The sequence below is a fragment of the Phoxinus phoxinus genome (genome assembly GCF_949152265.1).
Source record: "Phoxinus phoxinus genome assembly, chromosome: 15".
Taxonomy (NCBI): domain Eukaryota; kingdom Metazoa; phylum Chordata; class Actinopteri; order Cypriniformes; family Leuciscidae; genus Phoxinus; species Phoxinus phoxinus.
The window spans coordinates 24,090,436-24,118,414 of NC_136890.1; the positions used below are offsets into that span (position 1 = coordinate 24,090,436).

Here is a 27,979-nt window from a genome sequence, read left to right on the forward strand (position 1 = left end):
TCCATTATTATTGTATAAATATAGGCTAGGCTATATTTGTGTACCTCAAATGTGTATAAGTATTGGAATAACAAAGACGGAATGGAATTGAAAAGCTGTAGTTATCCAATGTTTTTGCCTTAAAACACCTTAAAATGCACATGTGTAGATCAAGAAAGACAAAAAATCCTCGGGGGGGCATGCCCCCGAACCCCCCTAGTAAGATCACTTTTGAGACCTCAGTAGGCTATTTAGAAAACTCTGCATACGACCCTGGGTGAAGACCATTTGTGCAAAAATATTTCAGTACCCGCTCCCTCATTAACTTCCAGTCCAAATATCTCAAAATTCTTAAATCAAGATGCATTTACTAGAGGAGTAAAATTACATAAGATATTAAGTCTTGTTTTCTGGGGAAATAAATCAAAATTAAGTGAGTTTTTGCTTAAAACAAGCAAAATTATCTTCCAATGGGGTAAGTTTTCTTAAGACTTAAGAAATTATTAAGATATTAAGACTTAATATCTTATGTAATTTTACTCCTCTAGTAAATGCATCTTGATTTAAGAATTTTGAGATATTTGGACTGGAAACAAGACTAAAATACTAAGTAAGAAAGGCATTTTTTTTTTACAGTGGAAAATTATTTCCCTTATAAGGGGTCCCTGGCTCCAAAAAGTTTGAGAACCCCTAATCCATGCTAAAAAGAAAAATGTAATACCATCTATATTAGAGCACGTGGCATTGCACAAGATTTTGGTGATCATGCTTAATATTTTCTAAACCAGTATTTATTTTCAGTTGAATTTTCTGATTGGCCCCCCCTGACTGGTTCTTGGTCCCCCCTGTGCCCCCCCATTTAAAATATCCTGGAATCGCCCCTGCGAGTCATTGCCACTGCGATCAGTGGTGCAGATAGAGTATGTGGCTCGCGAACACTCTTCACTCAGACGCGCTTCAATCAGTTGCGGAGAGGAGACTCTCGTTCCGGTGAAATCACAAAACAAACTGCACACAAAGTGTCCCAGCTTGATATACAACCACTGATAAACATAATCGGTTTTGATGAGGAAAAAAAACTATACGAGTGCGGATTCGAACCCAGAACTTCTGACCCTCATGGCTAAAGTTTTACCACTCGACCATTAAAGTACATTTGTATTTGAAGTCGGATCTATTCATGTAAAAATTCCATAGGAAAATTCTCGGCACTGACAACATAATATTATTAGATCTCATTAAACGACAAATGAAACCCAATGTAGACCTAGGCCACTATATTTTTGATAGCTGGACATCGTAATGTTACTGTACACATCTGATTTATGATTTATTATTGTATTAGCAAAACACACACACAAACAAACTGCGTGAAACTTTGCGCGTTAAATTCATATGATTCTGAGTCCGTCTGCTGCCCGTAACCACATAGTAGGCCTACTTACAGCCTAAAGTGCGAGTTTGGTCTTTTATATCTACTAGTCCACGCTACGTTGAGCGTTTTATATGTCCAGCAACCCTGAAGTATTGAGGGAAACACTAGGCTACTGCAGCGCATCGCAGTGATATAATGTTAAGGCAACTAAACAACCAAGAGAAATATATGTCTACTTCAAATGTAACATTTGATCTGTACATCAGCATTGGGGGAATAACATTATAATCTCAGCTGTAAAAACAGCTCTCGTAATAATCACAAATACACTTACATTTCTATAAACGGGTTTTTATGAATAAACTGTTGCTCTCGTCTTCGTCAACAACACGCGCTTGCGCCCCCTGCTGGTGAGGCTGAATAACAGCAGGTGGAGATTATGCTCGGTAATCTACTGCTTTTCCTGCAGTTCCTGGATGTCAATGTTGAATTTACTGTCGAATTTTAACCACTGAATTTGAGGAAGCGAATTTTTAAAGCGAAATAAAATGGACTGAAAATTCCCTGTTGAATATTAAAGGTTGTATTTTTAAACCGTTTGAATATTTTGGAATTGAAATATGAAAGGTGAATATGGATTATTGAATTTTTAATAATGAAAATGTGTTTGAAATGTTTTGAATTGAAATATTCACAGCTTAAATATTCAACCATGTTGAATTTGAGGCAATAAAAAAATGCATGTCCTAAAATACAATGCATTAAAATGCAAGCATGGTTGATGCAATGCATTTTTTTTTTTCAAGTAGTGCAATTCAACAGGCTTTTTGTTTCAAAAACATTTGGCATTATTTTACTTCCATATTACTCACTCATTATATAATTTTTTTACATTTTGAACACACAAAAAAAGTTACAGACTGCAGCTTTAAACTCTTCCCCTTTCTTAGTGACTGGATTCAGATTAGCCTTCATCCAATCAACAATGGATAGATAGTCCCCAGCCAACATTTTTTATTTTCCCGTAATCATATAACCACAAAGCGAAAGAAAAAAACGGTCATACCTCCATCACATCGCAACTTTAATCTACATTTCTGGTCTCATTAAGAATAATTCATGTTATTCATGAGAAAGAAAAAAAACGGTTTGACTTCATAATCTTTCATCAAAATCATCATAATCTTGCCTTAATCATAATGTTACCCAATAGCCAAATAGCTATTTAGGCAATTTTTCACTCAGTGTGGCTCCATTCTGGTATGTTATTCCAACTTTTCACCATCTTTCACAATTCCTGATGGGTAAAATAATGTCCCTGCCTTTTTTCTTGTTCAGTATTTTATTTCACTCAGGAAAACGTCACATTAAGGAAGCCAATAATAGGTTGCGGATGGCAATTCATGTCGACTTTTATCAGGGCCACATATAAGCAGGTTGTACATGATACAGTTCGGATAACTTAACACAAGAGTATTTATATTTGTTTCTCCCAACTAGCCATTTGCTGTGTTTGTGTGTGCAGCGTAGGGCCTGTGATGACAGAACAGACCGATATATGCACGCATGTGTGTGTTGTCCCCTCACCGCTGTGCACTGCAATGACAGGTCTGTGGTGCTGTGTGAAGCCGAGGCGTGGAGAGCTCTCTTGAGGAGATGGACTATCCATCTCTGTCTTCTTAACTGTAGGGGAGATTCCTGTGTGGAAAAAAGAGAGAAAAGTAGAGAGAGATGGAGGAGGGGGAGGAAAGCGCGTGCTTCACTAATACAGAATACTGCAAATTCAGCTCCATTGTTCTATACAAGGACAAACTTTTCTGAGTCTAAAGGAAAGCTTCGTCAGCTAATTAACGAGCACTGCGTGGTCACTCTCGATGCTTCTGTCAGGTCACAGCAGATGCTTCCAGTCACAACAACTGAACACAAGGTGGCGCAGTGTGATGAGAGAACCGGGAGTTTTGACAGTGCTGCGGTGCAATGCAGAGAGCACACTCTCTTCTTGCGGCCAGACCAATGGGATTATGGGGAAATAGTAGCTGATGATCTGCAACAATGATACAGTCTCCATATGGATGTTTCCAGAGTGATCTATTTAGAACCTTCTCTACATGGAAGATTTTCCTAATAAGTGACTTCTTAAGTTCCCAGAAGTTGATTTGTTTTCAAAGAAGGATATGTGAATATCTTCATTCAATGTTCTTTCATATCGTTTGTGGTTATAGGATGTCATTTATATTTGCTCACCCTGATGTTGTTTCAAACCTGTTTGACTATCTTTCTTCAGCAGAACACAAAAGATTAAAAAAATATCTTTACTGAAAGTCAATTGAGTCACAACGCTCTTCAAAAAAAATGTAATGTTCCACAGAACTGAAAAAAGTAATACAGGTTTGGAACGACTTGAGGGCGAGTAAATGATGACAGATTTTAAAAATGTAAGTGAACTATACCATTAGGCAAACAAATCATAAATGGATACAGACGTCACATTTTAACCTCCAGGTCTCAATCCATAAATACCTGTAAAGGTGAGCATAAAGCTAGAGCACAGAGCAATCAGATGGAGGATTGTTAAAGAGAAACTCATTAGGATCGTCTAGACAGGAAGTTAGGTGGGCAGGGTCGGGACACCACAGGGGGTTCAGCTGTGTGTACGTTGATGGGATTTGCCATAAGGCTGATATGTGAACAGTGATACAACTTCATACACAGCGATAGATTTCAGATGCCTGCTGGTTATAGATCAATGGGGAGGGGTGAAGCAGGTCTCCTGAGATCTTAAACAACAGTTTTGCCTGGAGGGTTAATGGATATTCACAAGGGTGTGACCAAAGTCAGATGTTATGCAAGGCCTGAAATGCCAACTTAGCACCTTTCTCTCACCATAAACTCTGAAGGATTTAGGCTGATCTAAAGATACTGTATGTCAATGCACGCAAATTAATTTGAATATTTGTATTTCTTTAGGGCATTTTTCATCATTTCCAAAACATAGTGAGCTGCCTCGCCGCCACCTACTTCCTACAGAACACAGCATCCTAACCGTCATCGAACCTCATTATCATTAGAATGTCGCTAAGATAATATGGCACAATATTCAATAAACAAAAAATAGATAAAATACTGGGTAAAATAATTTGAATTACATTAAACAGTTTTTTTTCTAATCTAATCTTTATTATTATAACATATTATGCTTTAACAAATTAAATGTTATTAATATTAATATATGTTATTTTATATATGCACAACAATTCAAAAGTTTGGGGTCAGTATCATTTTTTAAAGAATTTGTATTTTTTATAATTGTATATTTATAATAATCTGTGATCTTAAATATATAAAAAAAATTCTGAGCTTTTCAGTTTTCACAATTTGTTAGGAGATTACATTTTCTCCAAACGATACAAGCCTTAGAATTTGGCCAAAAACAAGATATTATAAAGCAAAATTATTCAGATAAACAGCCTATAGTGTGTTGCCTTAAAATGCTCCTTCAATAGGGAGATCGCTAGGTTTTAGAACACAGTCTTTCATTGAACTAATTTGACATAGTATTAAAAGCAGACTCAGAAAGATCACACAGCATCAAATGTATTTCAGTACAAACAGCATTAACATCACGTGCCCCTACGAACCGCAAATATTATTTTATGCTCCCACAAACTGAACTCCCCCAACATAGATTGCCCATTGAAACTTCCCCTTATAAACCCAGAGGTGGATTACAGTATGGTTTCTATATCTACTGCTTGCCTTACTTTAGCTTAAATTAGACCAGCTGCATCAGCAGAAAAACGGCTGTCTAAAATGGTTTTATACGATTTTTAAGGGTCTTTACGGTGCGTTGATGGCTGTCAAAATCCCTCAGCTATTCACAGCATCAAAGGCAGTGATCCTTCACACACATATCATTCATTAGTTATGATTTCGCATCAAGTGTGAATCTGATATGCACTGTCACACATAAGCTAGTAGTCCCAATGTACAGTGCTACTACATGAATTGAAAATCCTCAAAAACGGAAAAATAAACCACAAAATAGCATTATGAGCATGCAGTAAACCAGCCAACCCAGTTATTCTATTCATAAGCCATTTAACTAAAAGTGCTTCATGAAGATACCAAGCAATCAAAAGTATAACAAAAAAATTATATTTGCAGAGTAGACAACCGGAGGGTCAAAGGTCAAACGATTGACTACAGTGATACAGTAGATCTCTCAGTATGAAAAGACAGCAAACACTGAGTTCGGAACAATTCTGCTCCCAGGTACAGAACAGAGTGCAGTGCTGCTTTCTGCAGACTTTCACAAAAAATGAGAGTTCATGAATTAATTAGGATTTGGCACTACGTTAAGGAAATTCAAATCCAAGTCCAGCCTAAGCTTGTGATTTTAGACTTCCTCTACTGCAGTTGAAAACCTGATATGTTTGTCATTCACTATCTGAATGGGCTTCAAAAATGAAGCCCACAACTATGCTTATGGAGATGAAGATCTCCATGCACAATAGGGACCCACTAGTCGACAAATCGGTTAGTTCTACCACTAGTCATTGCTTTGGATCTGTGTCGACTAGATCACATCATTTAAGTCAGCAGCACTTCAGTATAGCAACAAAATAGTTTTTTAATATTTTGGAGTTCAAAATGAACCGCACAATGGACCAACTAAAACTCAAGTATTAAAAATGTTTAAAAAAATAAGTTAATTGAAATAAAGCTAAAATAACCATAACCCTAACCCTAAGTAAAAGAGATGAAAATGTTCATCTTAATTGTAAGATCAAACTCAAGACTGACCTCCTTCCATCTCCTCTGGCCAGTTGCGTGAACTGCTGGCGGGGGAATTGGGAGAGGTGTAGTACTCGCCCCCTGGGCTGGTGTCTATATCATCCTCCATGGATCCTGACTTGTGTCTCTTACTTCTGTGTGAGACAAAAAAGTGAAAGAGAAGAGAAAATGAATGATGGAGCAAAGCATTGTTTAACCGAACCTTCAGACACATATGCTCTCCCAAACTGTCTGGCCCTGCTTTATGCATGTCCCTCGGACCTGCTTTTCCCAGGCACTTGACTACAATGAGCAGATTGCCAAAATTCACCTTTTGCTTTAGCTTTGCAGTGCGTTTAAATGGAAAATAAGCACATTAATCAGGACTGAGGCTTGAGCAAACCACAAAAGCAGATAAATCAAATAAACTGCCCTCAGCAGACCTGAGTGAGGGGCCAGTTCCTTTCACACTCACTCATCTTTCCCAGGTGCATGTAAGGATGTAGTTTTGTGATGTTTTTATTCAGCTTTGTGTATCGCCCGAGGTGGTTTTTGCCGTGATGCACACATGACAAATCTTATTGTCACTGTAGTATACTGGTGTCTTGAGCTCAAAATGCCTCGGGCTTCCTCTGTCTAATTCAGCCAATATAGAAATAGTCGACAGCCAACATTAATCTCATGGCGAGATTCTGACAGGTACATTTAAAACTCTCTAAGCCTCGTCTAACCGCCCCCAAATCTCACATGCTCCACAGTTTCAGCCTGTTTCAGATAAATAGGCCAAACAAATTCTAGTTTGGACCAATAAGCAACTGCTGCAGGCTGTTGAATTCATAGCAACACAGAGGACCACAAAACTCAAAAACAACAGCTGGCGTACAAACATCTACATTATAGCTGCTGTTGGGAAAGTTGTGTAAAAATTAACCTTTTTAATAATGAGTTATGAAATAACAAAGGCACAAATGTACTTCACAATGACAACATAATCACAATCAAATTTGACATAAAAATATTAATATGCCTTTTTTAGCCATTAACCAACAACTATTGCCATGAACTTATTAAATGAAGTACTATAATAAATAACAAATGAACATATATTAAAAGCATTCATATTTACATATTTAATCATATATTTAAATGAATGATATTTGACAATAAATTAAAATATCTTTGTTAAAGTTGCATTGATTTGATGCAGTCTTTAAGTTGAATGGAATTAATGTTGTAGTCATTATGTTCACAACTTGTTTCATCCTAAAAATTAATGCATGTTAGCTAACTACATGATTTGTATTACCTTAGAACTGTAGATTTCGGAAATATTGACATTCCCTGGACACAGTCACCTCTGATAACAGATCACTCAAAGTTGTAATGTAGACACATGCATTTTATGTAAAGCGGCTCTGAATGTGTATTGTGAAAAGTGCTATACAAATAAATGTGAATGAAATCTAATTGAATTCCCATTAAAATGCCAAATAAACAAATATATCACCCATTAATGTATGATGTCCATTACAGTGGTCAGATACATATTCAGTTGTAAAAAAAGGTAACTACAACACATACATAATGCCTGAAGTGTTACTTAGATTTTATACATAAAAAAACAAAGACATATTAAAAGGACAGTCATTTAGAATCACGATCAACGGGTCAAATGTCATCACTTATGGACATAAGGAATCAGATGTTGAAAAGAACAATAGGACAACAAATCTGGTAAAGCTGGTTTACTCCTTAATTAACATCAGACTGAACCACTGAACTGAATCAGAAGATGTTCATGACTTCAAAGCTAGACATGGATGGAATCCTTATTTTATTGTGAGACAATTTTGCATTGTGATAAACAGATGTGGCTTCATTTCTGTCTTTATTTTATGTTATTTTTTCAAACCACATAAATTCACACACAAACATAGATTAGATCACCAGTCAAAAGTAGCTCAAGGATAGAGTGCCTTTGGCAAGAGGATTTCTGCCCACTGCAGGCAGATGTGTGGTGCAGACATGAGTACTGACCCGCTAGAGGAGGTGCTGGGCAGGGTTCTCCTCATTCCCACCCCCGAAGGGTTCAGGTCGTAAGCAAGATGCCCCTGCAGCTCTCCGAGAGAGAAGTTTGGCCCCGTGCCCGTCACCACCGGTGCTGCACACACATATGGAGACATACAGAGGTTACTATAAGCATAACTCGCAAAAATATAAACATACATAAAGATTTACTGGCTGTAGAACCATTTAATATATTTATTTATATATTATATATTTGTATAAAGAAACAAACATGTACTACCATTCAAAAGGTTTGGGTTCCTGGTAAGATTTCTTAATGTTACTGAAAGTGTCTTATGCTGCACGGGGCTGCTTTGTTTGATCAAAAACAGTAAAAACAGCAATATTGTGAAAAATAATTACAATTTAAAAAATATATTTTATAATAATTTATTTATTTTTATGAGAAAGCTGAATTTTCAGCAGCCATTACTCTAGTCTACAGTGTCACATGATCCTTCTAATCATGTGGTTTGTTGCTCGAGAAACATATTAGGTGTGTGTTCATCTTGAAGCGGGGCTGCGCAGGCCGATCTGTGTATGACATCAAAGCACTGCGAAAGTGATTCTGAATAAAAGTATTAATTTCTTTCTTTTTTTCCCTAAAAATAAATAAATAAATCGTACTGACCCCAAAGTTTTGAACGGTAGTGTACTTATAACAATAACTGAAAAAATACCATGGTATTCTATTGCCATGATATACCATTTACCATTTTTGGACATGGTATCACTATAATACCATGTGATTTGGACATGCATTGTTATACCATTGAGTGCTTTGAAATAGTGGTTGTAACATGCATATTCTGCCAATCAGTCTAACGTAGAAACGAGCGTAGAAATCATTTTATAGGGTTCACGTGTGATTCATGAAACATTTGTATGCTTCCAAATCCATCGAATGATCATACGTTGTTAAATGTGGCGGCTCAAAACAATCATCATTTAAATATCACGCCCTTAAAAATTCACGGTTTAGAAGCCTTGCCCCTAGAGTTTACGACATGAAGAAACGTAACAATGGAGAAAGAAGAGGAATTGATCTCTAAGAAGTAGCCTAGTTTTAATGGGCCAATAACGTTGTTTAATGGATAATGATCAGTTAAAAAGCACTGGTTGTCGGTCATGAAAAAATATAAATAAACAAAATGCTCTCATAACCATTCTTCACCAGATTTACTATGCATGTTGCATGCAAGTTTACGCTAAGTCAAAAACTTGCAAACATGAGCCGAAACCTGACATGAGATTTGATCGTAGCCAACGCTCATGTCCATATTGATAAATGGCAAGTTTTGCGTGGAAATGACCGCACGCCCAATTTTCTCTCAGATGTTTATTTTCGTAAATGAAGGCTATTGTGTTTTGGTTCTGTTTTCCCTGTTCTGGTTTGCCTGTGTTCCCTAGTTAGTTTCCTTGGTTGTTAATTAGTTCTACACACCAGTTACATCGTATCTTGATTACTCCCCCAATGTATTTAAGCCCTGAGTGTCACATCCTGATAAATCCCTCACCACCATCACATAGAGGAATATTTGGGGAATGAGCCGTGACTCTTTATTGACATGTTCAACACTGGTGATTGTTATCTAGTGTACAATAAACAAAGAGTTTTGCAGCATGACTTGTTGAATGCTTGCGTTAGGTGGGTGTAATCTCACACATTCATGTCTAAATCAACGCGAGGCTTATGAATCTGTGTCACTGCATGTCTGCTCTTACCTGAGCTGAACTCTTTCTTAATATCATTCCATTACTCTGTGTATGTTCAATTGCACAGTAATAGCTCAAGCTTAATAGGCAGGCTGTGTGTGTTCAGTTATGTTTGAATGCGTTGTATGTATGTAAATATAATGTGGGAACAATGGGCTTGTTGTTAAAGCAGGTATGACTGTGACCTACAGCATATGAAAATCGAATATTGTGTAGGAGTAAATCAGACCTGGTTTGAGCATGTTGGTTAACGCTGATAAAACTGCATTATGCAAAATAAGACATTTAATTAATCTCTGGCCCTTAACATGCATTCACAATCTATGAGTTTGTATATAACTTGTAAAACACTGTGATTGCACACAGGTGTGTGGAGCGATATCACAATGACCTTGCTTATCTGACTACCAGACAATAGGAAGCCATCTGGGAAAAAGAAAATAATTTCAGCTAAACACAATCAATTACGCTAGACAGACTGGCGGGATTCCTTCCCTTCTAATGAGGAACTGTCAAACCTGACATGAAACGGCTGTGAAATTGACGATTTTGTGTAATATGTGAACATGGGCTGTGTGGGAGGTGGGAAGGGACAGTTGAGATGCGAAGACAAGAAAAAAGACAAGAAACTCGAACAAACTGATTCACTGAAATGGATTAGACTCTCAAAGAGAATTCTAAAACCTGTATGACATACAGTAAATGGTGAGAAAATGATGAACTATCCCCTTTTCGTGCATTCTATAAAATACAAAAGCATCTCACTTCTTGATACTTGCACCAGTTCTGTTACACTGAAGACGCCTGAAGTTATGAAGCTCTCTTGAAACTCTGGGGCATCTGTTAAACAAAAGAAAACATGGAATAAATGATGGCGGAGTGCTTTCCAACACAAGGATATCACCGGCATCTCAAGCACAAAGAAAGAAATTCAATTTAGTTTTCATTTCTAAGTCACTCTGGATAAAAGCATCTAAATGAATGAATGTCAATGTTTTACATAAGCAGAGTCTGTTTAGCCAGTAAACACTGGTTGTAGACAATTATGGACAAAAGGAAATTTTAGATACAATGTTTTACTCAACTAAAGTGTAATTTGCTGGGGGGTTCCTCAGCAAATATTGATATATGGGATTAATTAAGAATTTAGAAATGCATAAAAACATACACCACCGTTCAAAAGTTTAGGGTCTGTGAACATTTTCTAATAAGAAGTCTCTTATGCTCACCAAGGCTGCGTTTATTTGATCAAATTATAAAAACAATAATATTCTGAAATATTATCACAATTTAAAATAAATGTTGAATGAAATAATTCTAATATGCTGATTTGGTGCTCAAAAAACATTTGTTATTATTATCGATGTTGAAAATTGTAGTGGGAAAAATAGCGGAGACTAAAATAGTTTTTTCAGGATTCTTTGATGAATAATTTTCAAAAGAGCAGCATTTATTTGAAGCAGAAATCTTTGTAACACAGCAAGTCTTTGTCACTTTTAAACAATTTAATGGATTTTCTTCTGAATAAAAGCATTCATTTATTTCACCAAATATCTTACTGACTACTACAACCTTTTGAACAGTAATGTATATTATTATAACAATCACATTACAACAACCACAAATTAATCGGTATGCAATATCATATTTAACTCAATTCAATTCTTAAATCGGTTGACTAACTTATTTTAAAGAGTTGCCAATGGACAAGTACCTCGTCCATCCCATCAGTCCAATAATAATACCACAAGATTATGAGCAGGTCTGAATATGCAAATCACAGATCTGATCTCAATTACATACCATTCCTATCCTATCTAGCATTACCCTAAAAAGAGCTCGATTTTTATCCACCATGTAACGCAGAATAAACTGCTGGCCTTTCAGACTAGTTCTGTTGAAACGGGGGAATGTGGGTAGGAGTGTGACGAACTGGGCAGAGATAGATAGAGAGAAAGGTTGAGTGTGTGGCTATGAGTTTGAAGCTGTGCATGTAGGTTGCGTTGTGTAAACAGGATGTTTGTATAGTGCAGGAGAGGACGCTTACAGGACTGCACCACCGCACTGTATGCTGCAGCACACAGTATACTGCAAGTTGTGTGAATGTGTGTGTGTGTGTGTGTGTACATGTGCTCTCTTACCCATGGTGGCTGCTCGACTGTCCTCTTGATCTGAACCAATGCCTGTACGAGGACTGCTGCTCTGTTCAGCCTCTGAGAAAGAACAAGAGATAGAAATACATTAGTCCCCTACTAAGCAGATTCTATCAATAGATATATAAAAGCGAAGGCGTCTGAAGAGTTGAGGTCAAGGTTCAGCTTACTGTCAATAATCCTCACTTGCAATCTTCAACATTTGGTTTTCTGTGATGAACCGAACAGTGATAGTGAATGAGTTGGCCTAATTGATTTTTTTTTTGTAAATATAGAAAATATTGTACTATATTTCAGGTCAAGTGACTGGCATCAATTCATCCTTTTTATCTAAAAGTAACATGACAGTATGCCAAGGCTGTAAATGTTGATATGTTGTACATGTTATTTTAATGGAAAATAAACTGTACATTTTAACACAGTATTAAAAAACCTGCATTTTGAATGCAAATGTCTTGAAATTTTGCAGTAAATTATTTTTTTGTCCCTGCTTTAGTATTTTTAATAAAGAAAAATATAAATATTAAAAATGTAAACGGAAACATTATAAAAAAGATGTTTCTTCCATATATAAAAATAAGAAACAAACATACAACTTAAAAAAACAAATATTTTTCTGCCACATAAAAATATATTTTAAAATGTAGCTTTTTGGCGTTTAACATACAAATAATAAACAGTTGAATGTGATTCTGTATGCTGTATTCTGCAGCAGGATTAGAGTATAGATAGAGTCTTGAGTTCTTCCCAAATGCAAGTGTATGATCAATGAACAAAAACCTCTGACATGTTGGCATGTGGTTGATCATGTCAGCGATAGCTTTGGTAATCCAACATAAGAACATGTTTCTGTATCAACAGCAGAGAAAGTGAACACTCTGTATGTTTTATATAAATCACTCAAACGTTACTGATACAGCCGTGCGCTCTGATACCACGACGAACTGAGTCTCGGCCAAATGGCTCATAAGCCTTGTAAATGAGAAACACACCGTATCAAAGTGCTCCAAAACCATTCAAATATTCTCTTTCTTTTCAACTTGTTTGGCAAGGCCGAGCGTAATCTCGTTGAACCCTCTTCACTGGCAGAGCACGGGGATTGTATTGCCAAAGTGTAAACTCACTGAAGCAACACAATAATGACAAAACAACCTAATCCAACCATAAAACCTTCCCATTTGTGAGCGTTCCAGCTCTTTGCCACACGGATGTGAGGGAAAACACAGATAAACACATAAAACGAATTTGAGTCAAGAAGCAGCGGAGGATTTTCTGAATAGGGAATGAAAGAATGGAGGGGTTACCGCAAGGACTCTGGCAGGCGTTCAAAGAAAAGCCAGTAAAAAAGCTCAAGCTGGATAAATAAATAAGAGTGCTCCCTATCAGATGGGCCACACGCCACTGCCAGTTCAAAGTCGAGGAGAGTCCGACCGGCTGCACACGTCTGAATGCAACGCTTCATTACGACTATCACACTCTTTGTGGCCTCCAGGACTTGGAGGCCGACCGCAAACTACTGCTCAAGACACATGAAAACATAGGCAACAGCAACACAACAGTGATTACGGAGCAAATATCTTTCTTTTCTTTTTTTAAATCTTTTTTTGAATAGGTAATACAATATAAGTCAATGTGAATTTGTGTTTGCAACCAATTTCACTTCCATAATGTGACATAATTCCAAACAGGATATTCAGCTAAATAAAATACAAGGTAGGATTGGATTATAAGAAGTGGGCGTTACATACCTAAATGGAACCAGAGTGAAAGCGGTTTTGCTAAATTTGGCTATTGATTAACATTACCCAATAGCCCAAATGACCAAAAGAAAAGTAATTTGAGAGGAAGAGAAAGTCATTACATAATGATTCAAAATTATTTTTTGCCTTTGAAATAAGACGCACAACCACTAAATAAATCATAATAAGACCAGGAGTGTGCATTTACTGCATTATGAAAAAAAATATGGTCATTTTGGATTTTATGTTGAATCACTTTAAGACTAATCTTCAATCCACCCTCTCAGATAATTATTTCAGCGTAATTTTTCCCTGCCACAAAATATGAAATGTTTTCTTAAAATATATGTGCAAAGTGCAGCCTAATTATGTTGTTGTAAGTAAAATACACATGCTCTGGGAAAAAAAAGAAAGAATTATAAACCCTACAAATCTTCGAAAGTTCAATGACATTCCAAAGGAAGCGGTTGGACCCGGGCCATAATACTCAATGTTTTGATTATGAAAAATTGGAGAGGCCTTAAACAGTAGGAGACAGATGGATGCTGAGAGGTCTGGAGTTTGTTCCAGAGGAGACGAGCAATGTTTAAAAGTGCGACAAATAAAAAAATTAAAAATAACCCAACACAAAAACATAAACAAACATGTCTGTCATTGCTGCGATTCTTCGCAGGCCAGGATGATTAGCGCTGCCAGCTACAAAGAGGGACACGCTCCAGTTCTCTCTCTCTATGCTTTTCTCCTCCATGACTGTCTTCAGAGTCCTATACGCTCCTGCCAAAAGCTGTGGCGGTTTCGAGGCAGGCAGCCCTCAGACAGAATCACTGGCAAGGAGAATTGGAGGGAAAAATTAAAAGTGTCAGTTTGAGGGAGATACTGGCACCGAGAGGCTCTGACACATCTCGGTGTCCAAAAAGGCCTGTGAAGCTGAAGACACCAAAACATAAAATGTAAATAAGAGTGGAAGTACTGTACCCAAACGAGAGCTCCTCATTTAATTTCCGACATAAGTCCAAGAATAAAAAATAGAAATGCAGATGGAAAGTATGATGCAAAACTATTAGCTTGAACAACGGCCATTTTCTCTGTGGTGCATGGAGTAAATGTTTGCCATTTTGTAAGTAGATTTCTCAAAAAGTGGAACAATAATGACTAAACAAAACCTAATCCAATTATAAAACCTAGTTTCCACACAAATCTAAGGGGGAAAACGCAGGTGACATTCACAACATAAATAAGGGAAATGTTCATGCGAACAAAAAAGTAGAAATGCAGGTTGAAAATATGCAATAAAATGTGCTTGAACAACGTCCATTTTCTCTCAAACGCGCCATTTTGTAAAGACATTTTTCAAATTCTGAAACGCAATAGTAGCTTTCCTTAGTTGGACTACAATCCAAAGTGTAATCTGGACACGTTAGTCTGGTCGATTAGTAACCCAAGAAATATTCTGACCTATCAAGTGGACTGCTTCCTTCTCCTTCAACAAAACCAAAAATAATTTTTGCCTCTAGCTTCTGACTTATTTGTGTAATATCTTTAGCATCTTGATGATTTAATGGCCTCTAGCTTAAGAACTTTTTGTCCTTGTGTGTGTTTTCCATACTAAAACTGTCACTGCAGTAAATGTGAGGTTGCTTTTAGTGAAAGTTGTAGCTATTTCTTTTCATGCACGCTACATTTCTAGCCAGGAATCAGTCATCAACACAGCCATTTAAGTTTTTTTTTCTTTTTGGCAGACATTTCATGAGCAGAGAGGAGGTTTGTCGTTGGCAGCCATTTTAGATCACTCTTTCTGCTTTCACTCCCTCTCTCTATCTCTCATGCTCACTCTATCCCTCCCTCTTTTTCTCAAGCAAGAACAAAGTTTAACTAACAGTACTGAAGAGTGCCAGCTTGCCTATGTGCCAACTCACTCCGTTCAGGGCAGAAGAGAGAGCGAGAGGGAGACAGACAGACAGAGAGACAGAAAGGCAAATGGCCGCTGCTAAATGGTTGGCAGAGACTCTGAAGATTTAGAAAGTTGGAGTGGGCAGAGAGCGAAAGTCAGAGAGAAAGTTTGAGCTGTGGAAGTGACCGTACGTGAAAGACATTCCTGTGCACTGCCTCAGCCATTAGAGTGACTAACAGCTAAATAACAACATGAGATATTACGCAGTTAGTCATGGCAGGAAGAGTGAGCAAACTTTCACTCTTTCAGACCCAGATGAAAATAAACATAGTTTAGAGCTGAGTTCAGAATGTTCCTCTAGAAATCCTGCACACCGACACACAGAAACTCAACACTTTCCAAATCCTCAAAATATGTCATCGGCTAGATAATTAGGGGTCATCATGGGGTCTAAAATTACCGTGTCATCTTGTTCTAATTTTTGAGGATAAAACATGCTGCAGAAAAAATTAAATAAAAATAATAATAATAATACATTAGTGTACAGTACCATTCAAAAGTTTAGGTTCAGTAAGATATTTTTAAGAAATTAATCATTAATTCAGCAAGGTTGCATTAAATTGATCAAACGTGATAGTAAAAATATTTCTAATGTTATACAAAAGATTTTTATTTCAAATAAATGTTTTTTTTTGTTTTGTTTTTTTCATCCCCCAAAAAAATGCATCAGTTTCAACAAAAAATATTAAGCAGAACAACGGTTTTCAACATTGATAATAAGAAATGTTTCACTGTAAAAATGTATCAGTTGACTTTGTATTGAATCATTTGTATTGAAAAAAAAGCGAGGAAACCCGTTGCCTTAAAATTATTAAGTAAATCAACTTCAAGCGTTATTGAAAAAATTAAGTTACGTATGTGGAATTGCCAAGTTCACATAACTTAATTTTTTCAATTACACTTGAAGTTTATTATTTAATAATTTTCAGGCAACGGGTTTCCTCACTTTATTCACTTTTTTACAGTGTTCTTAAGCATCAGATCCACTCTCCAGTCTTCAGTGTCACATGATGGCTGATGAAAATTCAGCATTGCCATCACAGGAGAAAAAAAAAAAGTTACAACAAAAGTACATAAAAGTACTTTTGTACATAAAAGTTATGTACAATACATAACAGAGGGTCTCTGCTTCATCTCTTTATCATTGAAGACCCCTAGATATTAAATGAATAAAAACACAAAAAGTACAGAACACCACACTACTTGACCAACACTACTTGCTACTACCTTTTTAGCTACTTCTACAAAATGCTACTTCACTGATGTTCATGTCACACTGTATTGTGCTTTACAGCCAAATGTACTGCAATGCTCAAATGTTCACTCCTAAACTGTTGCCTGTCAAGTTGCGTTTTGATGTTTAATTCATTTGAAAGAATCACTTCATGTAAATTTTAATTCTGATTCCTCTGCAGGTTAATGCCATCACTCTTATTGAGATCCTTATTGTTTGTCGATCAGATAAATACTGTTCTGATTGCAACATAAATAAAATAATGTGATAGTTATACATTTAAAAAGAAACAGCTTAAATAGCTTTAGCACAGCTGACTTGTTCAACAGCTTGACTGTTTAATCACGTTAATTAACAGTACTTTGTCACAGTGTTTATATGAGTGCTAATGTGCGTCTTTGTGTGTGGATTTGGTCAACATCATTTTCTGAAGCAGCTTGTAACGTTTCATTTCCAGCTGTAGCTGAGCTGATTGAGGGTGACAACCTTTGTCATACCACACCCCAGCGTTCTCCATCACTCTGAGAGGAAGAGGTGCTGTTTCCCTCAGCGCAGAGCCAATAAGACAGATGGACCGGAGGGCATTCAGTCTGCCGAAATACTGAAACAATTATGAGCTGTTCCTTTACACTGCAACTGTGGAATTTAGTATGAAACATAGAGTCATTCAGAGCCACAAACAGCCCTTATGAATCTTGTATAAACCACACAGCATCCTGGAACAGTCTCATGGTGGCACTTGTTAAGGTATACACAATGTATTAAACTTATTGAGGAGAGCTACGCTATTACTTTTCAGACCTGCGATTTGGCGGATGGTAAAGCGGCAGAAGAAATCCTCTGGATTTCCATTGAAAGGGGAAATTGACCACGGGTCTGCTCTTTTAGCTTGGCCAATAAGCCAGGAACCACTTAATCGATCATAACACCCTAGCAACCACACAGCAACATGCTAAAAACACTCAAAACATCTTAGTAATGGAATAGCAACCACCACTCATAATTTATAATTATGAGAGGGAAAAAAAGAAGAAAATGTTGTTTTGTGCTTAAAAAGTGGATAACCAAAATGTAACCATATTGCAAATCAAATTCTGACCTCTCAAACTCAAAGAAATGAATGAAAGATCCAATGCCAAATATCGTGGAGTTTAGATTCACTCCAGGCTTTTGCATAACACAACACAACACAACACAACGACACAGTACAAAACAGAGCAACACAATAAAACACTGGGATGATATTGAAATGATGTTATTATCTAAGGGGTTGAGCTTAAACTAATTAGGTTCAAGGATAGGGTCAAAGCTTAGGCTGAGGTTGGACCTGCAGAGAGGAGGAGCTGGATGCCAAACTTCACCCACTGGCTCTGGAGTGAGCAGCCTCTAAAAAGGTAGGAAAACTTCAACACCCACAATGCACTGGGCTCGATTGAACATTAGCAAGGATACAAAAACTTTTTTTCATCATCCAGTGGGCTTTTGCTGACAAACAAATAATTTTAAGAGCATGTTAGATGATGGCAAATGTAATATAAATGTAAAAATAGAGGAAATTAGCATCATCCACTATTAAATATCCAATATGAATAAAAAAACTATATGGTACAGATATATTGTGCATCCTTATACACAATACAACACAATGTAACACAGCCCAAGATGGATGTGTGTCTCAGACATCGGATTGTTAATCTGATCATTTTCCCCCTACATCTCCCTCTTTTTTTTTTCCTGTGTATCATTCTCTGTCTCTCTTTTCAGCACTGCCGATCAGTTTCAAAGCTCTGATTTCATTGCTGATCTGTTTTCTGCTGAAGAACAAACACAGTGAATGCATATCTCTAAAAACTCTCTCTCTCTCTCTCTTTTCTGTTCTGTCTGCATCTCTTTCTGTCTCCATGAGAGCTGTTAGGGTAAGAGTTATTGATCCTGACCATCGCCATCACAGCCGGCCAATAAGTCTTTAACATCTAGAGAAGAACCGAATGAGAACGTCAGACTGAAATAGAGAGTGTGAGTGTGTGTGTGTGTGTGTGTGTGTGAAAGAGCGAGACTGATAGGGAGGGGTCTCTTGATGCATTTAGCAGTCTGGTGGACCGCATTGGCCCCCGGGCCTGCATGGATATGAATCATCCACTGGGAAAGTTAATGGGTTATCTTAATATCTTACGAATATCAGTGTTCATCTAAATTCATTACAGACCCTCTAGATGGACAAGCGCCAGGGTAAAGCAGAAAGGAAATGCAACAGCAGGTTTTGTTTTTCAAGACCGCCAGGTGTCAACAAGCACTACTGATAGGACATTTCTGTTCGGCAACAGTTTCTGAATATTAAATCTCACAGCTGAGAGGAAATATGAGGGGAAAACATGAAGTTGAATTGGATATTGTACCATTTGTATTGTATTTATATAGTACTTGACACTATTATTAAGTGTTATATAAGATCCTTTGTATGTCTGTAATTGCAATGATGGTCAGACTATCATTCTTACAATACAATTTAAATGTTGCCGTTTGTAATCAAGTTATCGGCACACTGGAGAGTAACTCAATTTTATTTACTCGCTAAAGCCCATTTAAACTCGCATTTGGTGCTTGGCGAGTGTCAATTCTGGAACCTGCATGCAGCACTCTGAGAAAGATTGTACAAGAGTGAGAGAGAGATAAAAAGAAGAGGAGAGAGAGGGAATGTCTACTCTTAAATCTCTCTCTGAAGTTGCTGAGGTAAGGAGAATAGGGTCGATGCCGCAAAGCTGACGTTTAATGAAGGAAGCTTGTGCTTTTATGTGGTCTGGCAAACTGGTAGAGTCAGAGAGAGCATGGAAGGATGAGTAGTCGCATTTATGAAATAAAAATGTGTCTTAAAAATACTGTAAATAAAACTAATGCTATAAATTGCCTCTATTCACAGGTATATCAACTTACCTGTTTTAACGATTGTTTCTGTATAAAATATTTTTAATCAATTTAGGCAACAGCTGTAAATTCATTAAAAAAAACATGGCTGAACATGAAATTATGACAACTGGCACTATTATTAGTATTAATAATAACACACTATAATGATATTGATACACTGTAAAAAGTGATCAGTTGACTTAAAAAAGGGAAGAAACCTGTTGCCTTAGTTATTCTGTCAAGAATAAAACTAAAAGTCATTTCTGAACATTGAACGCAAAGCAAAAGATTAAAAAATAATTTTGGTCAACCTGCAATATAAAAATAAAATAATGAAAAGGAAAAAGTGGTCTGAAGACACAACAACAAGAGACAGATAAAAAAAAATCTATTATTTTCCATGAGAATGGAAAAATAAGCATTCAAAAACAATATTCAGTGAGGACAATCCCTCACAAATATGCAATTGAGGAGGAGCTGTCCAACAGCTGCAAAATCCAAATGACAGTCTTTTACTTCTCGTCTCAACTACTGGGGGGCCTGTGAGGAAGGAGTGGGCGAGGGACGCTGAGAGGGACTCACTAAGGGGAAAATGGTAGGCGGAGGTAATTGGTCCAGCTGACCTTTTCTGCAAGATTGCAGCTTCCTGTGGCAGAGGGGTATTATGGGGCTGCCGGAGTCTGACAGTAATAACACACTGCAGCTATTTGCTCAATCTGAACGCCTGGACAAATCACTGCCAGCTGGATGAAGACAGGCAAGGCTATACAAGAGTCACACTGCAGGTGCAGACACACACACACACGCACTTTTTGCAAGTGTTACGTTCTAACAATGACACCTCAGAAGCATATCTACCCTAAACTCTATGCTCAACTAATCTAAATCGAGAAGAACACATGGAAGTCATATTTATTAAAGGAACCAAAAACGTTACCTTTTTGTTTAAGGTTATATGAAAAAGAAAATGATGTCATCAGGTGAGCAAATTTTGGGGTGAACACACATTATCCATTAAAATGACTCTTTATCCAATTACAGAGCTAAATTAATAAATAAAAAAACTAATTGTTTTTATTAAAAGCATTAATGTGCCCTTAAAACACAAAAATCAGAACTAAACAGATGCAGATGCACATAGATTAAACATACTCCTCCAATTGGAAGGTGGGATTACCATTCCTGCTGCTGTCAAATTGCGCTTTACGCTTTTCTGCCATTCATTTTCTACAGGTGGATAATCTCCTCTTCTTCATACCATCTCTTGTCCAACTCACGACACTTAAGATTAATTAGGTGGCCAACAGAACGTTGTTTGAGCCTCATCAATCTCATTCACAGGTACAATTGTGTCATGTTCTGCTTTTGAAACAGAGAAATAAACTAGCACTAGTTCAGTGCCAAACCAGCGTTACTCTGACTCAGAGGGCCATTAAACAACAATAGTTATTGAGGCTGTAGTTGAAGAGGGCACTCTGAGGCTTCACTCGCATTGTAAGTAAAGAATTATAAAGCTCCTATTTTTCTGCTTTTCCGCAAGCCACAATATAAAAACCAGATGTGAACGGCGTATTCCTTTCAAGTTATTTTTGGATGAGTTTCATAGACATATTAAAATATATATTTATATAAAATGTCTTAAACCACCCACCATAGCCTTTGGATCAGCTATAAAGCTCTCTCTCTGCAATTTGAGCATAGCATGTCATTTCTGAGGACACATGCAGAGTGCACAAACGCTGGCACGTGAAATTATCATGCTAAATGATTATATGCACACAGCATTTATACAAATCATGTGTACACGCAAATGCATGTATGCATATGTACATGCCACCCTCACGCACAACAACCAGTATTGTAAAAGCTCCAACATCACGTGTGAGTGGAAAAGCCTTTAGCGGCTACCGGTTCGTGCCTTCGCAATCCACGGTTTCCATGATTATGGGGATGAAGTTGAGAAAAGGCTTAGTTTGGGTTTCCATCAAAACATTCACTGACATCTCTAATTGGCCGTCAGAGCTAACGGGAGAGCGGAGGCTAGGTCATTGCAGACGGGCAGATCTCGCAGGGCACACTTCCCAGCTCTCCCCCCCATCGCCATTCCGGGAGTGGAAGAAGGGCATGGCTGTCTGGGTGGGCGCTGGGAGGGTGTTTAGTTTGGAGAGGGCTCCAAGGCCAAAGTCGCGCCAGGACCCTCAATACAGAGGCCTCACCCTCTGGGTTACTTCCATCACCCTCCCTGTCTCTTCTCGGCACAGGATTCTTTTCAAATTGCGGTTTCTTTGGGCCCAGCAATGCGGTCGGAGATCCATAATAAATAGGAATTTTCCTCCGCTGAGGTCGGACCGGCTGCAATCCCCTCTGATCTGACACCCAGGTTCCCGCTCTACTGTAACGGACTTTACCGGAATGGACCGGACACAGAGCCAATTGCAAACAATACAACAGAAACCACAACAATACTGGCTGATAACCTACTTTTCACCTATATAAACATTTCACAATTCTGGTATAATTTACTCACCCTCATGTCATTCCAAAACCTGTGGAATTCTGTGGAATATATAAGTAGATATTTTGAACTGCTTTGTACATAGAAATTTCATTGTTTGGACAAAAAGAACATCAAATATCTTCTGTTTCGCAGAAGAAAGAAAGTCATACAGTTTTGGAACAACATGAGTAAATTATTTTTAAAAAAATGTGTGAACTATCCAAACATCCTCAAATGCCTAAAGACCCTAAAGAGCTAGAGGAAATTTTTCGGGGTTATTATTATTATCCTTATCACATTGGGTGTGTATAGGATTGGTGCAAAAAGTCAATGTCACCAGTAGGGGGCAGCGTTGCTGGAGCCAGTGTCATATTGACATATGTAGTGAAACTGCATAGAAATATGGAAATTTCCAGTACTAATTCCCTCAATTATACAGTTTGGAACACGGTAACGCATTATATACCATTAGATTTTATAAATTAAAACAAAAAAAATGTCTCTTAGGCTTATCAATGTCTTTATTTTAATTATAAATGCATGCAAAGATCAGTTATTTAACATACAGTACAAAGAGAGTATTTATTTATATAGTATTTAAGCTCATAAATAGCCTCATAAAGCCATCACACAATGTTGCCGCTACACAGTGTCAGGAGTTTGTCATGAGTGCGCCATATGTCATGTCATGTTTGTTCCTCGTGTGAATTGGGGGAACCGTAAAATCAGGCTGTGTGTCTGAGTGTGCTAACCACCCCGGGTGGTTTGCATTGTGGTGGAGAACGTGGTCTGAAACACTGATACACACTGGCCTTGTCTCTGTCTCGGGGCTCTTGGATCCTCTAGTCGTCACGTGGCAGCCTCCGCTGCTTCAGTGTGGCTTGGCTGCATGCACCAAGCTCTTCGTCCAGGACTGATGAGGGCTTTCCTCATTCAGAAAGCTTGGAAAACCTACACCGACTGCCATGCAGGCCAAGCCCTGAGATCTCACAATTAATCTTCATTGTTTAGTCTATTCAAAGCAAAGATTTTAAGTAAAAACTGTAAAGTCTGTATAAAAGTTAGTTAATTACAGACATACAGAATTCATGCAAGTGCTGCCCTGTAGGTCTCAAAACTCAAAAACAGACTTTGCATGAATCCATCCAAAACTGTAACTGAAAAACTGAGTCCTAAACTAACAAAAAATTTTTTAGCTAAGCTAAACTGAAAAAGATAGCTAGAAATTAGCTATACATGCCGCATTTACTTATTATTTTTAAATTAGCATAACATGACTAGCATAACATTACAAAGAACAATACTTCTGTAGTATTTTTTAAAATTTAGTTAATGTTATTTTTAGAATCAAAAGTTGTTCTTTTAATCTGATCTGTTAACATTACTTAATTCGCTGTAAACATGAACAATTCCATTTTTATTAACACACATTAACATTAACAAAGATGACTAAATGCTGTAAAAATATATATTGCTCATTGTTAGTTCACATAAATTAAATCTATTCATAATATAAAGCGATCTCTTCTCTTAAACCGCCAGATGGATTCATTTTATGACACCTTTATGAACCTTTTTGGATCTTCTAAGTTTTAGTTACCTGGAATTTTAATAGAGGGACAGAAACCTCTCAGCTTTCATCAAAAATATCTTTAGTTTTTTTGAAGATTAACCAGTCTTATGGGTTTGGAATGACATGAGGGTGAGTAAATGATGATGACAGAATGTTAATTTTTTTAACAATATAAAACTATCCCTTTAACAAAAGATCCCCTTTATTGTAAAGTGTCATACTTTTTTTGTTTGTTAAATGTTTTTACCTCTAGAACAGAGTCATTCATTTCATCCAAACTCAAAAACGTAATTGATTTTTACACGACAAAATACGGGGCGCACAACTAATCTGACACATTGTAAGGTAAAATGTAATGCTCAAGCTATATGCTTTAAAAACTATAGCTACTCACTACTGAGAATTGTAGCTTCGCTATTTCTAGCGACTACTGTCTAACAGTCACGTATATGAAGGATGTCAGTTATATTTACCCCCTTTTCCTCTTCTCACCCTCTCTGGGTCTTGACTAGCGTCAAGAAAACGTCACATCTGTGCAGGTCGTAGGGCGGGTCGATTATCAGCCCAGACAGTGATCTGCTCCGGGACTCTGCTCTTTCTCTGATTACACTATTGCACATTGCAACCGATGTTCTATCTGCTTTAATAGAAACAGCCCCCCTCTGATCCCCCTGCTCTGTTCCACGAAAAAACAACCGTATAAACTGTAATCAGTGCATAACAGCAATGCGACTTTAAGTAAAAAACCATGTATGGCATTCCAAATCTGGCATTTATAATGTGGGTTACGGAGAAGATTCAACAAGCATCCAGACAATGTCAGCTGTAACTTCACAGTTATGTGAACGTACGCCATTGACCCAGAGCGTGACGTGACACTCCTCTCATGCAGCTCTATATATCAGAACAAAACACTACAAAATCAAACATATACAGTATGTGGAGAGAATATATACAGTATGTGTATATTGAATATGATACCGTCCCATTTAACGGGAGACGGAGAAAGTGTGTAAGACAGGAAGAGCACGCTGCACAGAGATTACAACAGTGACGTAGCGCAGCTGTCCTCGCATGCCCTCTCTTCAGTAGAGGCCGCCTCTGCCCCTCCTTCAGCAATCTCACTTTCCCTTGCTCTCCCTCCCATCGATTTTACCTCACTCCCCTTCTCGCTTTTTATGATATGCTTTCTGCTACAATGCTGCAATGTGGCAAACATTAACATTAACCTCAAGCCATCTGGACTACTCATTATAAAAGAGCAATATCTGCTTTTCACCCCCTCCCTCACTCTTTTACTCTTTTTTTTTATTTTCCCTCAAAGCCACATTAACCCACTTCAGCAGTTTCCTGAATTGTGTCCAAGTGAATGCTGCAATTGATGAAAATAATTATATATCATGCATGCAACGCTTTAAATGCAATAAAGACAAATACAATCAATGGCGGCAGCATTTGCAACTCTGTTGCACTCTGACGCAATGGCGACATCTTAAAAATGTTTACAAATCTTTATACATTCAATCTAACTAATAATTTAGCTAACGACAAGCTCACAGATAAACAGTGATGTGAACAATTAATGGAATTCTCCAGTTTTTGGGGAAAAAACCCCAGCTAACTGGAAAAAGCTGAAGAAGGTACAGTAATTAAACTACAAGCTACATTTAATATTCTTTCATGTTGTTTTAATGCATTAATATGTAGAGTTGTCACGGTACCAAATTCAGAAGTCGGTACCAAGTCAAATTTTGGTACCATAGCAAAATCTTTTGTAACTACTTTGTTTTATATTTTAGTTTTTAATTTAATTAAATATATTAAATGAATGTAAACCATAGACACTCTTTACAGAGTGCCCGCACAAATACAGACAGGAGTGTTTGAATGCAGCACACAATACTATAAGAACTGCAGAAAGACTGGAACCGTTAAATATCAACTTGGCACCAAAGTACCGGCACTTTTGACAACTCTATTACGGTAATATGAATAGATTAAATGTTTTCGCTTGGAAAAAAGCACCAAACTCACGCCACAGGTTGAGATGTTGTTGCTATGCTGGTCTGATCAGGATGCTAAAAAAGAACTGTTAAAAAAGTAAGTAATAATATCTATATATTATAATAAGATATATATATATATATATTATTATTTTTTTACACGTACAAAAGTTTGTATTTTCAGGCACCCAAAACGCTGTTGTCGTGTAAATGAATGGCCAAAATGCATAAACTGTTTTCCGTTTTTTTAAAATGGTGTCGTGTAAAGAGCCCCTTAGTTTCATGGTCAGTCTTCTAGGCTGTTCATTAGTTCTGTCACCCTTGTTCCCTGCCTGTTTGTCACCATAGTTACTGATTGATTTGAGTATTCTGTTCAGGTGTGCCTTGTTAAAAAGCTCCATGGTTTTCTGTGTATATAAGCCCTCTGGTTTGTTCAGTGATTTGCATTGTTGTTGTTTGATGTCAGTGGTTGTGTTTGCTTCAAGTTATTCTCCTGTTTATTGATTTGATTCCTGGAGTAAAGATTTATTTTGAGTATCTCCTTCGTTGGGCGCTTCATTACAGCCACCGACTGTGACAATATAAAAAAAGAAAACCGTTATTTTAATTTGTAATGTTATTTTACAATTTTACTGTATTTTGTTAATCAAATAAATGCCCCGATCACATCTGACACGTTTTTTTGCAGTAAGACGCGCCTTTTTTCAATTGTTTATGGCAGTGAGTGTTCTGCGCGCTGTTTATGCGCCTGCTGCGCCTTGCGTTTTACCGCCCGCTGCGCCTCGCGTTTTTGAAGTTGAAAAAAAATCAACTCCGAGTGGAAAAAGCGCCTGACGTCATCGCGTTTTTAGACTGACAGGACAGATGACTTGGGGGTTGCTTAGCAACATAAAAAAACGCAGCGAACTGCTAGTTCAGTGTGATCGGGGATTTTTTAGCAGTGCTGTGCACCTCGCGTTTTCGAACCTGAAAAACGTCAGGTGTGATCGGGGCCTTAGTGAGCATAAGAGGGTTCTTTTAATAAGCTTGAATAGGACAATCGATTTTAACACTGAAAAAATCACCTGTTTACTTAAGCACTACTGCACAATCTAGAGTTTATTGCATGCAAGAAAGAGAATATAATTCAAATTCAAACTCTGTAAACTCCAATGTCAAGTCATGATTGGGTCACGGCTAACACCTTAACCAGACTGTGATTTAACACAAGCCACAAATGTCACCATTAACTGAAGCTTCAAGTAAATCAAGCCAGTTTTGTCTGTGGAACATTTCAGCAAAATTTCCATTTACCAGTGTGGCCTCCATCAATCTTCAAATAATGCGCAGTGGAGACAGACATGAGAGCTGAGCCCCTACAGGGCTGAGGAGCCGGTCCTACAGAGTTCTGCAGGGACCCGGGAGGCTGAGTTATAAATAGCATGGAAAACCCTGATCAATATTAGAGAGACAGACAGAAAGAGTCAGCCAAGAAACTCAATCTCCGGCCTCACGCAAGCAAGCGTCTGGCCCCGAGTGCCTGAAGGTAGTCTCGGCTATGGCAAACACATTTGCCCACAAATGCACACAGAAATTTGGTTGTGATTTGCATTGGCCTGGTAGTCTTGGTCTAGAAGTGGCTTGACTTCAGTAACGTTTCACAGAGGGGAATTAGCACTTGGCACTATCAACCTTAAATACCCTATGAAATGCCTTGACAAGTGCAGTTTTCTTTTCCTGTATTGGCATATTTCCAACAAAACAGAAAGCATGCCAACAAATGGCTTGTCCCTTTAAAAGAAATAGCCAATAACCTTTGCTTTACATCACAGTCGTGCGCCATTGCTAATTCTTATTGCTAGTCGGGTATTAGAAGAGGGAGATTCTCATAATACAGAGCATCTGTATGTGTATATGCCACCATGAGCAATAATTCATTTAAAATAACGTTTAAATGCACATTTACAATTTGCATTTTTGGGTAAATGAGTCAAAATTATTAAGTTTTTATTAAAATGTCATTAAACACCATTTTT

At 37.5% G+C, this 27,979-nt stretch overlaps 1 protein-coding gene across 7 annotated transcripts in view; it reads right to left on the minus strand.

The window, feature by feature from the left end:
* nfic (nuclear factor I/C) overlaps positions 1-27,979 on the minus strand; it is a 108,004-nt gene that overhangs the window by 23,696 nt on the left and 56,329 nt on the right. For all 7 annotated transcript variants that reach the window (XM_079636922.1, XM_079636923.1, XM_079636925.1 and 4 more), the window contains exons 3-7: positions 12,052-12,123; positions 10,676-10,750; positions 8,165-8,288; positions 6,158-6,282; positions 2,942-3,052 (exon numbers count right to left, since the gene is read on the minus strand). In XM_079636922.1, coding sequence (XP_079493048.1) covers positions 2,942-3,052; positions 6,158-6,282; positions 8,165-8,288; positions 10,676-10,750; positions 12,052-12,123 — 507 coding nt within the window. The remainder of the gene's footprint in view (positions 1-2,941; positions 3,053-6,157; positions 6,283-8,164; positions 8,289-10,675; positions 10,751-12,051; positions 12,124-27,979) is intronic.